Below are 14451 nucleotides of genomic sequence, written 5' to 3'. Positions count from 1 at the left end.
TCCAATCTTTCTAACCCTCCAGGACTTTTTCTGTCACTCAACAGATTACCTTTTCTTTTTCGGTGTAAGTGGACATTTTTCCAAACAAAGCATTGGTTGCAGCCATCCATCATTTTTATTTCCTTATAATAGCTCTGGAGCCTACCTGGATCCCAGAGGCTTTCTTGGAAAGCAAGGTTTTGTTAGGGGCAGGACTTGCAGTATGCTGACCTTTTTTTGAAATTAAAAATCCACCCCAAATTCTCCTTTATAGACACTCCTGTAGTTTCAAAAACTCCACGTTATGACTTCCTTGCATGAAACCCTTGCCATTTTGTATGAGAGGTCTTGGCCAGAGACCTTGATCACATCAGGGATAGAGAACTGCTCCATTTCTTTGCTAGGCTAGGATATCACGAGCAATGGCTATATAAAGCCTGCGATGGGGATTTACATTAGAAGCTCTTTTCCATTCGCCTGTTTTGAAGCAGATATGCCAAAGATGCCTGGGGCCATATGAGATCTTTACCAATGGCTGGTTCCCAAGCATTACATTATCTGAGTCACAGCATAATTGTAGATTCAAAATGCAAACATCATCCAAAAGGGCAGTTAAAGCTTCCTCAGCAGGGACACCTTAGGTGACCGAGACCATCAGCAGCCTTTGTTGCTTCATTCTTCTTTAATGATACGACCAGCATTCCTACCAGACTCTACTATCCAACCCTGGACCGAATGGATTGGCAACTACATAATGGCCACCATGGGCTCCTTCTTCACAGACTGAATTTTAAAGAGGAACTCCCTGCAGGCATCTTGTCAAGGAAGCTATATGCAGATACTGTATTTATTTAAAGAACAAGGAAATAGGATACAGTAGATTGACCAAAATGGCAGGAGATTCTTCACAGTGGAGAATTATCATATATATTAGTGCACGCTTCTAGAAATGGTTAAGAGGAATGGTTTGTTCAAGTTTTGAAACACTTGTTCCTCAACACACACACACACACACATACACACACACAAAACACAAAACACAAAATGTGGAAAATGAAAATTACTTAGGTTTAGGTTTCGTTTTATTTATATGCCGCCCTATTCCCAGCAGGACTCAGGGCGGCGCACAAACTCAAGGGAGGAAAGGGAAACACAAAAACTACAAATACAAGCATTTTAAAATAAACACCTTCCTTCTTCTTAGTAACTAGAAGCTTCTTTGTGCTGTGCTGTCAGCCCCTGTCTCTCAAATGATGTGGGGGGGAGGAGGAGGGGTCATACTAATTTTCCAGAGAAAATGCTACCGTTGCATAGTGTTGTCCTAGGAAGCCCCTTGAAAGACGCATCCTTAACTAGGTTCACTCACGGTAAAGCTGCCTTCTGGTCATCACCATGGTGACAAGAAACTTTTGAGTGATCCAAATTGGGACTTTATTTTCAGCCTTAATTTTCAGCCTTAAAAAAAAGGGAAACGATAGGAAGGGCCCGGCTTTTATTCCCTGGAATTTAGGTTATTCTGGAATGAAGGCTTTATTATTATGTCCTGCAAGCCTTTCAAACAAGTGAGATGATTTTCAGCGAAGCACTAAGGACGGTCACCTAGTCAATTTATTTTCAACTCCCAGTCAATTTGTTCAGTATCATCAGCAACGGTTTCAAATAGGCAATTCCAGCGTTACCGGCAAGTGCTTGTCAGCTATTTTGGCTCCTTTAGAAGAGAGGCCCACCTCTGAAAGGACGCTTAGGTGGACTGGACTCTGTGACCTCGCAAAATATAAAGAGCTTGCTGTAACAACAACAGCCCTAGCATTACATGGTACTTCAGATCCATGTCATTCGTTCTTCCAAATTAATTCTAGAAGAACAACTTCCGAAAGAATAAATGTCAACAGAAAAAATATATGCCAAACAGCTATTAGCATGCGGTCTTGCTTCTAAAACACAAGGGTGGCCTTAAGGGGCAATTTAAAAAAAATTCAGAAAGATGTAAACACTGTCCTTTATAGTGGCTCACGTCCACAAGCCATGACAAAAGGGATGCCATCTTGACCATTTTTTTCCAAAATACTTTTTTTATTTTCCATTTTCATAACATATAATCACGTGTATACTATTACATAGCCAATATTGTATTGTATTAAGTAGTAATTGCATCAGTTCCTCTTGCCATCAACTCCCAGAAAGATAAAAACCCATTATTAGCTCTTCTGCTCTCCATACACCTCTTTCTTCTGCCTCTCTCCTCCCCCTCCTTGCCTCCTTTCTTCCCTCCATCATCCTTTTCTACTCTACTTCCCCTTCCTTTCTCCTTCTCCTCTCTCCTCATCCCACTCCTCCTTATTCTCCTCATCTTACCCCCTTACCCTCTCTCCTATCCCTCTCTTCCTATCTTTCTTCTCTCCTCTGCTTCCCACTCTTCCTCTCATTCACTTGGTATATTACAGCTTCTGAGCAAACTCCATTCTATGTTGATGGTATTTATGCTTCCATATCAATATACTTAACATATCTTAGTTTTAAAGAAAAAATAAGAGAAGACAGTATACATGTGCAATCATATTACGTTAAAATCTAACACCCCTCATCAAGCCTAATATACATCCCTCCCCCCCTCCCCCCCAACCCCGCCCCCAACCTTCCCTCCCCCGACTTCCCAGAACCCATACACGGTATAAATCTTTAACAAAAACAGTCTAAAATATATTTGAAAAAAGAATAGAAAATTGATAACATCTTTAAATTGAACTTGGCTCCTCCTTGCTAGGCTAACTTTAAACAATTTATATCATTCCTGATCTTAATCATAAGCTATCTGGAATTTCTTAGTAGGTAGTAATGCAGCTGGTCATGCCCCCAAACCAGTTCTATCGGCAGCAGCATAGGTGCCACCATCTTGTTTTTAACTACGGCGCATGCGCACATAGCAGGCATCAAGTGCGCATGCGCGTCCCTGAGCAAACCAGAACCCATCCCTGCCTCTTTCCATGGTGGTAGTGATTTTGCTATTATTAAGAAGCATTATCCATGACTAAGAAATCAAGGGTGTTTTCGACTGGGGTGTTTCTAGCTCTGTGAAACTGCACTTTTCCTATCTAACATTCTAGTATGTCCACTTTATTTCATCTTGGAATTTCTTTTCAGAGCAGAGGATAATAGTGTTGCCAAGGGTTGTCAGAAAAAAAGTGAATATTGCCATGATTATGTTATCAACTCCCTCTCCAAATAGGTGTGTTGTTATATGTGAATGTAAATAAGGGGGCTTTGATTCCATGGGTCGTAGATGCCATGTTGAAAAAATTTTCTACCCTACTCAGAACTCCTGGTGCTTTCTTTAGAAAATAAGGCTTGTCAATATCAGTTAATTATATTAAATTTAGGGATACATAGGTGACGGGGAATAGTTATGGAACAGTTTTAAATATGAACAAAAAAACAACAACCCCACAACCCTTGGGGATATTATGATTGGTGGAACTGTATAGCGTTTACTTTTTTTAAAAAAAACTTGAAAATAAATAATGCACCTTGAAAATTAGAAGTGATTATTTTAAAAAGGAAATAGAAACTCTAGAATTTATTTTCTTCAAGTAGAGGGGCTGTAGGAACTGCCAAGCAGAGTGGGAATTTATGATTTGAGCAGTTTCCTGCAGTTAGCCACTTTCCTGGTGGGCTGGTCTCCATCAGTTCCATATAGCACGATTTCTAGAACATGGGAGTGGCAGCCCAATGCATCTGAAGGACATCTGAAAGATTACCTTTGATCCTCACTATGGCCTGAAGAACATATTCCCCATGACTTTACTACTCCCCATGACTTTGCTATTCCCCATGACTTTGCTGAAAAAGGAGATTCCGCTTCACCCAAAGTAAATGTATGTTTCTTTGCCAGAAGGTCCTTGCTGTGAAGTGAGCAGCAGGCCATGCCAATGTCCATATGATGGTTCATGACACCATTGTACAACTGATGCTATTGCGATGTAATGTTGTACCCTCTGATGCGGCTATGGAAATCAGGTCATTTGTATCCCCTATTATTCTGTTTATTCCCATGTATGGCATGACTGATTTAGAGATTCCCTAGTAGAAGTGATAATATTGGTAGCCAGAGGGCTCCTCATAAAAACTCAGAGCTGGAACAGAAAGAACTTGTCCTAATGCAACTGATGATCCACTACCACCTTCTTTTTCGTCTTCTTTCTTTCTTTCTCTCTCTCTCCTCCTGCAGGCATTGGGCTTTCATTCTCAAAAGCCTCCAGCCAAGAAGCAGCAGCTGGAGCAACAAGCAAGGATGTTTCCATTAAAGCTCCCCTGAGACTGCCCTCTCCTGAGAAGAGGGGTACAATTGATCCCTACCGTTGAATCATAGGTGCTCTGTTTCCTCCATGCCCACTTGCACTTTTGCACTCTATGGGCTCAGCTGCCCACAACAAATGAGAAACCATCTAAGGCCTTTGGGTCGACTGGATTATCCTAGTGGTTCAGGGAGGCCTTTGCTGCCTTTTTGGAGCAACACAATGATATTCTTGGCTACCTTATGGATTTTGCTGGTTTATCCTGTCACGTGCTTTGCCAATAGTCAGAATCCAAGCTATAATGTGGCAACCAAGAAGGAAATCAGCTTGGAAGGAGACTTCGTTATTGGAGGCCTGTTCCCAGTTCATGAGAAAGGTGGTCCTGCAGAGGATTGTGGCAAAATCAATGAACACCGTGGCATCCAGCGTCTTGAGGCTATGCTGTTTGCCCTAGATGAGATCAACAAGAACCACCATATTCTACCAGGCATTACCCTAGGAGCACACATCCTGGATACCTGCTCCAAAGACACCTATGCCCTGGAGCAGTCGCTGGATTTTGTTCGTGCCTCCCTCACCAGAGTGGATGGCTCTGAGCACATCTGCCCTGATGGGTCCTACGCCATCCACGACGATGTACCTACAGCCATCACAGGTGTCATTGGGGGTTCCTACAGTGATGTCTCAATCCAGGTACAAGGGACAAAAGAGAGAGAAAGAGGAGTTTGTGGGGTTGTTGATGCCTAGAACCAAGAGACCTTATGTTTGGAACCTTGGGATAAGGTGCTGAGCTATGTAAAAGAAGGGAATTGGGCTTGCAGAATTGGGCATTGGGTAAAGGTTTTGGAAGATTTATGTTGATTTTATGGACATGGAAAAACAGGGAGAAAACATTAACACGCTTGGAGGAAACATCTTTACTCTGAAATTAGTTTTGGCCTGTACATCATGCAGATAGTAGGAAATCTATGGTTCCCTAATGTTACTCTACTGCAAAATTTTAGCCCTTCCATTCCAGCCAATTTGGTCAACACTGAGGAATGTTGGACATTTGTTACAGCAACATCTAAAGAGCCACAATTTGCCCATCTCCGGTTTATGGGTTATTGTAAGGATTGCTGAGACATAATAGGTGAACAGCTGTGACAGTTCCAATTATTTTATTTCCTGACTGTAATTCATAATCAGTACTTGGGAAATAAAACTTTCAACGTATCACATGTAATGGGACTGAAACAGATACCATTCACCCATCCCTTTTCATTTATTAGGGACTGGACAAATTTTAAACTCCTTTTCCTTAAAAACTAAGAATGCATTATTATGAATTTATTTTCAGACCAAAAATAAGTACAGTAAAATTTTAAGGTTGATATTATTTTTTAAAAGAATATTGCATTGCCTTATACACCGATCAAATAAACTCGATTCAATACAATACAATAGCAGAGTTGGAAGGGACCTTGGAGGTCTTCTAGTCCAAACCCCTGCCTAGCAGGAAACCCTATACCATTTCATTCTTTCATTCTGAGGGAAGTGGGGAGGAGAAATGAATAGAACTCTTACCTGGAGTAGAATTTTAATGTCATGTGTTTGTAACATGAGTGACAGACAGGATAAGAACACAACAGACAAACAAACAAGGTAAGAACCTACAGGTTACATTGTGGGAGAAGAGAAATTGGTCATGAGGAAAAATGGTATAAAACTTTGGGGATTTCAGTTGAGGCTTTTTAGCAGTTTTTGTATGTCCTGTACTCCCTGCAATGGAGGTAATGTATAGTCATGTTAATTCCAATACCTGTTCGGGAACATGGAGACCGTCTTGAGGGCCAGCCCCTTCTTTTGGGCTCATCCCTGTCCACAAAAGTGCTCTCTGATTCAAAGCTTGTTAATGCAAAGGCCATATCCCATAGCTTTCATATGACAGAGTAATTAGCTGCTGCTGTTGAAAAATCCCTATTAATGCTACAATTAATGCAAATTAATATATCATTATCGTGTACAGAGCCACTGCCAAAAGACAGAAACAGAATATTGAGTGTCATTATCTCATTTACCGAGGGAGGAAGTGCTGGTTGCCAGGGCTTTGCTCTTAGATTTCTGACCTACTTCCCCAAAACAGGACATAAGGAAGACCGATTCCTTCAAATCAAGCCCGTAGCATTCCAAGGTGGACTTTTATTCAGCACAACCTCTGGCTGAGAAGAGCTTGTTGAAGCTGCACTAGCACTAAAGAACTCTCACCATTAAGCTTCAAGGCTTCTTGCTATGTTTGCCTCAGTCTCAGATTTGGCCTCAATTCCAGTTGCCCAGAAACCACAAAATTCCTTTAGAGATACCTGGATCCACTGCCATTTGTCACTTAATTTCACCAAATCGTCTGGAGACATTCCAGGACAAACCTCCTTCATTGCCTAGTCTAATGACCCTGCAACTCTAGAGACTGTGAATATTGTTGCCATTGTGGAAACTTGGGGGATGAAACCCATGAATGGAAGATACAGCTAAAGGCAAAGGTGGGATTGAAAAATGTAAGCAACCGGTTCTCTGCCCAGGTAGGTGTGGCTCTGGTGGGCATGGTCGACTCATGCCCCTGCACCACAGTGGGGAGGGGGATGTTTCACCCTCCTCAGGCTCTGGAGGCTTTCCTCGAACTTCCAGGAGGGCAAAAACGGCCTCCCTCAGGCTCCAGAGGCTGGAAACAGGCCTATTTTTGGAATTCCAGAAGACCCATTTTTCCCTCCCAGAGCCTCTATGCAGGCCCTACACTTACCTGGCATGATGAATGGGCCACGTGGAGACTCCTGGGAGGGGAGGGGTGGGCAAGGCCAGTCAGACCTTGCAACAACCGGTTCGGCAAACCGGATGCAAAATAACATCCAGTTTGCCTGAACCAATGCGAACTGGCTGAATCCAAACCCCCGACGGGATTTAAGTAGTTTAAATGAAACAGACCTAATAAAAGAGGAGATGGAGTTGTGTTATATATAAGAAATAACTATATCTCTACAGAAATAGAACAATGATGAAAAACATCTTGAATGCATTTGGGTCAATATAAAATGAAAAAAAAGAATGACATTGCCATAGGGGTATACTACAGGCCACCGAACCAAAACAGAAGAAATAGATGAACGTTTTGCTAGTCAGTTAACTAATGTATGCAGGACGCATAGCACAATAGTAATGGGAGACTTTAGCTGCCATCAACTGGGAGACAAACTCTGCACCAAGTAGAAGATCAAATGGATTCATGACAAACCCAGCAGACAACTTTGTCTCCCAAAAGGTAGAGAAGGGAACTAGAGGGTCAGCCCTACTGGACTTAATTCTCACTAACAGAGACGAAATGACAGAAAGTGTTGAAGCTACAAGAACCTTGAGGGGGAGTGATCATGCAATATTGTAATGCAACATTATGCAATAGAACAAAGTCAAACTAAAGTCTTGGATTTCAAGAGAGGTGATTTCTGTTCTGTTAGAATCAGCTTTTGATGCCTGGAACTTATAAGAACCAGGAGGAAATTGTAGCCGGAAGGTTATATTAAGGGGAGCAACCAAGTGAGCCCAAAACAAATTCTTATGCTGTTTTTTAATAGACATTTACACGTTGGCTTTCCTCATACGCATATCTCATATGCGCAGCAGGAGATCCTGCTGGCAGAACAACACAGACATACTGTAGTTGGGATAGGTCGCTGAAATGCAGAATTGGGTTGGACTCTTGAAATCAAAATTTGGACAGCACCATCCTGGCTCATACCTGCCCCAGCTCTGTTCTTATTTAGAAATAATCACACATGACTGCTCAACCATTTCCTATTCCTTCAAACTGGGAAAAGCAGAAGATGCCAACGCAACTCTAGGTACGCCTCCTCTCTTGGGGCTCCATTCTCCATCCTGCCATTTGGCACTCTACAGCCTTTATATTCTACTCTGACATGTAAATGAAATTCCAAGACAAGAAAAAAAATAGTCCTCTTTTCAAAGGTATCTGGTAATTTATGTTTAGATCGTTTAAAAAGAAAAGAAAGCCATGTGATTGGAAAACAAGGAAATATAGGGACTCCTAGCTTTCTTCTCTTGTCTGCCTCTTCATTCTCCAGGACCAGACATTCATGCAAGCTACTAAACATAAGAGCCTACTCTATTCCATATCTATAGTATGGATAAGAGCTTGTTCATGCTTGAACCGTGAGATGGGTGGCATATAAATTTAATAAATAAAAAAAAATAAAATGCAGAGTGAAATATTAACAGAAGGCCATGTTACTTTTTGAAAGGCCCCCTACTTCACAATACTCCCATGGGTACTTTATGTCCCTTAAGCCCTCCCAGGAGCTGACAGAGGTTCCCTATTTATCACAAGATAGGGACATTCTCAGAGAATAGATGACAGTCAATACTTTTCCAACATCTGAATCAGGGTGAGGCATCTTCTTCCCTTGATGACCCCAAAGAATGTGTGGCCCCAGCTCACAGAAGTTGAAGTGGTACATTTCAAAGGACGTTGCTTGCCTAGCTCAGCTCTGCTGTTCTCAGCATCTGTTGAACCTCCTACTTCTGGGGAGTTTTGAAACTGCTGCCATTTATAAAGAGGGGCAAATATTGTTCCTGATAGCTTCCATTTAAATGCCCTAAATGTTTCCATGGAGATTCTCAGTCATCCAGGTCGTGGTTGTCCCAAAGGTACTTTTTCAAGAGGAAACCGGACTTTCTGGATTTGAAGAAGCGAAGCATCTTCAAAGAAAAATCAGAAAGTCCAGTTGCCTCTTGAAAAAGCACCTAGCTATGTCCGTTTCTTCTCTGCTCAAAAGAGCAAATATTGCTGACTAACACCAGCTTGTTTTGGATAAGGAGGCCACAGAAGAAATGCATGGGATGGTCTATCTCATGTACACCCATCCCTCAGAGCTTTAACAATGTGCATCAGTAGATAAAGAATGTAAGACAGAATCCAGAATACAAAGCAAAACACAACAGATGGCCATTTTTGTGAAGGAATCTTCTGCTAAACTCAACAAACCAAAAGTTGGATAAACAAAGAAGGGCAAGTAGGGATACAGAGTGGAAGAGCTATAGATGGCAAGATAATTAGTGAGCTTATTAAAAGAGTAAGCAGATCAATTAGCTAAAGTGGCTATTCCTCTCCACAGACCTGTGTGGTAGCAACACAAAAGATATTTATTAATAACTCTGGGTTTTTCTTACTAGTGGATCTCCCCTGTGTTTTGTGCCCCCTCCAGGCTGGAAAGAACCTGAGGGCTTTCTGTTTCCAGTTCTCTCCATTCATTCCCCTGGGATTGGCACAAAAAGCAACACATCTGAATAAGCTAAGACACTTTTTGTCCAAAGCAGGCAGTAATTTTCCCCACATCTCTATTATGTCTTCTTCTAAGATGTTTCTGCAAAAGCTCTTTAAAAGAAAAAAAAAAGTTCAACAACTGGCAGGTTTTTGTGAAACTGCTTGTATAAGAGCCATGGTGGTGCAGTGGTTAGAGTGCAGTACTGCGGGCTACTTCTGCTGACTGCCAGCTGTCTGCAATTTGGCAGTTCGAATCTCCCCAGGCTCAAGGCTGACTCAGCCTTTCATTCTTCCGAGGTCAGTTAAATGAGGACCCAGATTGTTGGGGGCAAATGCAGACTCTTAGAGAGGGCTGTAAAGTGGTATATAAGTCTAAGTGCTATTGCTATACATACATGTGTACAAGTGCACATCTATGGCATCTTTTGCCAGAGTGCAGCTAATTTAAGAAAGAAACTGGACCCTTCAAGCAAGAGGCTACTTATATTTCATTCATCTAAGGATAAATAAATGAAGGGATCTCAGTTTTACAGGTGGGGAGAGAGCTTCATGTATAAATCTTTCCATTCCCCACCATTCAGTCAAAACTGAAGCAACTTCTTGGATGAGAAGCAAAATATCCTCAAGGAAAAAACAAAAGAATTCCAATTGAGAAAGTACCAATGGGATAACCATGACCTGGATGACTGAGAATCTCCATACACAATCAGATTCATAGAAATTGTGCAAAAGACCCTGGTAGATAGAGAAGCGGGGCAGAGGTGGGTTACCAATTTCTTTACTACCGGTTTGAGCGCGCTCCTGTGCGATGCTTCTGGGCATGCGGGCGGAGCCTTTCACTGCTGCTACTACCAGTTTGGCCAATCAGGACCAAACTGGCAGCAACCACCTCTGGAGCGGGGGCTGACTAGCGAGTGACCGAAAACAAACACCAGACTCCCCCCAAAAGATGAAAAGCTGCTGAAGTTAATTCTCTCCAGCTCTTTGAACATTCAGGGACAAGAGCTGAAAACTGAAGCAGACCTTTGGAGCCTCTGCAGCCCGAACCTCAAAGTAACATTCCAAATAAAAGGGCTAAGGAGGTCAACAGTCTGGCAGTCACAGCTATTTGAAGCACCTTCTCCTGCTTTCACACCAATAGCCTCAGTAAGCCTTTCAGTTTAGCTCTGGGCATATGGATAGTCTCTGGTCCAGAGACTTTGAGGAAGGCTTTCTAGCATGAGGAACCACATCTCTTCCCTGCCTGGGCAATGAGCTAAATCCCAACCAGGCAGTCCAGAAGGGTTGGGGAGCTTACTTCTTGTTATGACCTAGGCTTCACCAAATCACGAAACAGACTCCTTGTCCCCCACCAAAAAACCCTTTTTATTTGGCTAATGTGAATTCCTAGCATTCACAGTCTTTCAATGGTGAATTGCAAACACAGCCCTTATCAGTCCTTGGATAGTTGCCAGGTAAATAGCTTCCAGAGGCAAGGCTGTACAAGGAAATACTTGGCAAGGAATCTCTCAGATAGGCAAATCTTCATACTAACAAACTGTCTCCTGCAAACACCACTCCCTTTTTTCTCCTATTTATTCCCTACGGGAGGGGCCATTCATCATCCCCTTCTGCCTTTACACCCGAGTTGATCTCTGTTCCTTAATTGTTTCCTTTTCCTGATAGCTCTGCGCATGTGCATATCGGGAACAGGCACTAGCTGTTCTTCAGCCCCACTTATCTCTGACTCTGAAGATAGCTGATAACTGTCAGACAGCCCTGGCCCCATCTCTGCCTCCAACACAGAGCCCTCATCAGAGCCTTCCCCAGATTCCAGGACTGGCCCATGTTCCTCCTTAAGAGTCGAGGTGGCGCAGTGGTTAGGGTGCAGTACTGCAGCCACTTCAGCTGACTGTTATCTGCAGTTCAGCGGTTCAAATCTCACCGGCTCAAGGTTGACTCAGCCTTCCATCCTTCCGAGGTGGGTGAAATGAGGACCCGGATTGTTGTTGGGGGCAATATGCTGACTCTGTAAACCGCTTAGAGAGGGCTGAAAGCCCTATGAAGCGGTATATAAGTCTTAACTGCTATTGCTATTGCTATTGCTCCCCAGCCTCCTCATTTTCTGAGTCTGCCGCCAGCTCTGCTGGTCGCTGGCAGGCCACGACGTTTATACTTGCCTGATAAGGGTCACCCAGCAAGTGCATTCCCTACAAACTTCTCTTTGCCATCTCCGGCCACCCCTTCTTCAGAGCAGCCTTTATGTTTGGCAAGTACAGAATCAACAGATATTGTACCCTACTGCTGTGGCTTATTCACAAGGAGACTGGTGTTTTCTGTTCACAACAGTAATATTTGTTGTCAATGGGTCTGAATCAATTACAATCTCTAGAGAGACCCCAAAGACCATACTAACTCAGTAGAAGAATCTGGGCAAAATCGTCTGAGAATGATCTAAATATCTCAGGTTGCCACTCGATCTTTCCTTTTGATGTGAAAGACTATTTGACTTGGGTTCAAGTCAAATAACCTAATTTGATATACCATAAAATAATTCCTATATTCTTGGAAATGTAAAGTTTCTTTTGTTTAGCCAGTGCAGGGATGCCCTATTACTTTTTTTTTACATCACTTTTTAAGAGAAATATTCTGAGAAACGTTCAGTGATAAAGCATTGCATTAGATCTGAGTCCATCAATGTCAGAAACTATATGGTAGTTGTAAGCCAGTTGTCTCTTAATTATTGGGGGGGGGAGACTTCCCTCCCCCAAGTCTAGTTAAAAAGATTCTAGATAACTTATAAAATTTTAAATCAATATTTAAAACATGGCACGACAGAAATATTAGAACAGAAGTTAACAGTTCAAAACATAATAATCAATAAGACAACAGTGAGCAAACATCCTAGGCAAATAAACTTCTCGTTAGTGCCCAAAATTAATCAGATTTGTGCCAGATGAGTCATTTGGGGGAAAGATTCAAAAACATGAGGTAAAAATAAGGCTTCTATATCTGGGCTGCAAAATATAACTGTTAGATAATGGCAAAGAGAAATGGAAAATTTGAGCATCCGGGGATCATCCAGATTTGTGCAGCCTAAGTGCAATAATGAAGAAAGAAAACTAGCCATTCCATTTCTTTCTTTCTCCCTAGAGTAAGCCAGACTGGTGTTGATTACTGTGGCTTTAATAACTTTTGTGACATTGATTACAAGATATGGGATGAATATATCTACTTTTGACATTTTTTCCTTGATGTGGAGATATAGCAATAGCACTTAGACTTATATAAGAGCCAAGGTGGCGCAGTGGTTAAATGCAGCACTGCAGGCTACTGCTAGATCAGCAGTTCAGCGGTTCAAATCCCACCGGCTCAGGGTTGACTCAGCCTTCCATCCTTCCGAGGTGGGTAAAATGAGGACCCAGATTGTTGGGGGCAATATGCTGACTCTCTGTAAACCGCTTAGAGAGGGCTGAAAGCCCTATGAAGCGGTATATAAGTCTACTGCTATATACCACGCTAAGCATTTACAGAGTCAGAATATTGCCCCCAACAATCAGGATCCTTATTTAGCAACCTCAGAAGGATGGAAGGCTGAGTCAACCTTGAGCCAATGAGAAATGAATTGCTGGCAGTTGGCAGAATTAGCCTGCAATACTCAGTGGTGGGTTCCTAACGGTTTGGACCAGTTCAGCCGAACTGGTAATGGTTTGGTGGCCTGAGTTGCTCGAACCGGCAGAGACCCAGGCCTGCCATGCCCCCGAACCGGTTCTTCACACCCCCGAAGCAGCTGCCATCTTGATTTTTGTAATTGCACAAATTTATTTTTTCTTTTTTTAATGTTTTGCGCATATACAGACCTATTTTTGTGCAAATGCTCACGCACACGTAGCAAAAATTTTGCGTACACTGATTCAGCAGTAATACAGTAATACTGGGAGCAACCCACCCCTGGCAATACTGCATTCTAAACACTGTGCCACTATGGCCTCATATAAAGTATAATATCTAGAAGATTGAGACATGGTTGTGAGTGTAATACATTAGTTCTGAGTGAGCTAGGAAACAGTAGTGTGCATTATGTACACTATGTACCTAATGTACATTATGTTAAGTCATGTTATGTTTAAATCAGGCTACTATATTTATTCAACAAATTATATTAATAAAAATGTGCCTTAATACAAATTAATTGGGCCATTCCAATTTATTAAGTATAATAAACAATTATGATAAAAATAAAAAATAAATTAAATAATCAAACGATCATTCAAAAGCCAGGGTTAAAAAGTTTTGCAACTGTATGTAGCGAAACCAGGCCAAAATCAACATTTTCTCAGTCTGTAGATGATTAGTAGCTTGATAACAAGTATATCAATTTAACAAACAAACAAACAAACAAACTTGTTTTGTGGCTGTTACAATTGAAGTAGAGTCCTATTTTTTTCCTATTTTTTAAAGTTGTATCTCGAAATGAGCCCATTGAAAAAGATGAGACCCTGATTAATCTGGACCTCCACTGCAGAGAAATATCCAGTTGCTTCCGATCTGCTTCTCAAGTATTTTCAGAATATAAATTATCCTTTTCTGATATTCAAGGTTCAGTGAAGTCAGCATAACTTAGTTGCTCAAATATAGAACCTACAGTAGCATAGGTACTAATTTACTAATTTTACTTGCTGGGCTGTGGCCTTAACTTTGCTTGTTAATTAAAGGCACCATTAGAGAAAATAAAGCATATTATAATTTACTCCCCACTTCTTCAAGCAATAAGGGTGACTTTTGGAAATCTGGGATAGGATAGATAATTAGGGAAGGACAGCAATCTTAAAATACACAAATGTCCAAATAAGTGGAACAACTGCATATACGATACTAAAAATTCACTATTTG

The 14451-nt window shown here is 41.7% G+C and overlaps 1 protein-coding gene across 1 annotated transcript in view; it reads left to right on the top strand.

The window, feature by feature from the left end:
- The first annotated feature begins 4246 nt into the window (after nt 1-4246).
- Nucleotides 4247-14451, top strand: part of GRM2 (glutamate metabotropic receptor 2) — a 57130-nt gene continuing 46925 nt past the window's right edge. The window contains exon 1 of the mRNA XM_014063933.2: nt 4247-4964. Coding sequence (XP_013919408.2) covers nt 4362-4964 — 603 coding nt within the window. The 5' untranslated portion in view covers nt 4247-4361. The remainder of the gene's footprint in view (nt 4965-14451) is intronic.

This window comes from Thamnophis sirtalis, unplaced genomic scaffold (genome assembly GCF_051295495.1).
Source record: "Thamnophis sirtalis isolate CommonGarterSnake01/CBP01778 unplaced genomic scaffold, rThaSir2_p1.2 scaffold_3, whole genome shotgun sequence".
NCBI lineage: Eukaryota > Metazoa > Chordata > Lepidosauria > Squamata > Natricidae > Thamnophis > Thamnophis sirtalis.
The sequence above is the reverse complement of the archived record's forward strand: the minus strand, read 5'-3'. Positions and strand labels throughout refer to the sequence as shown.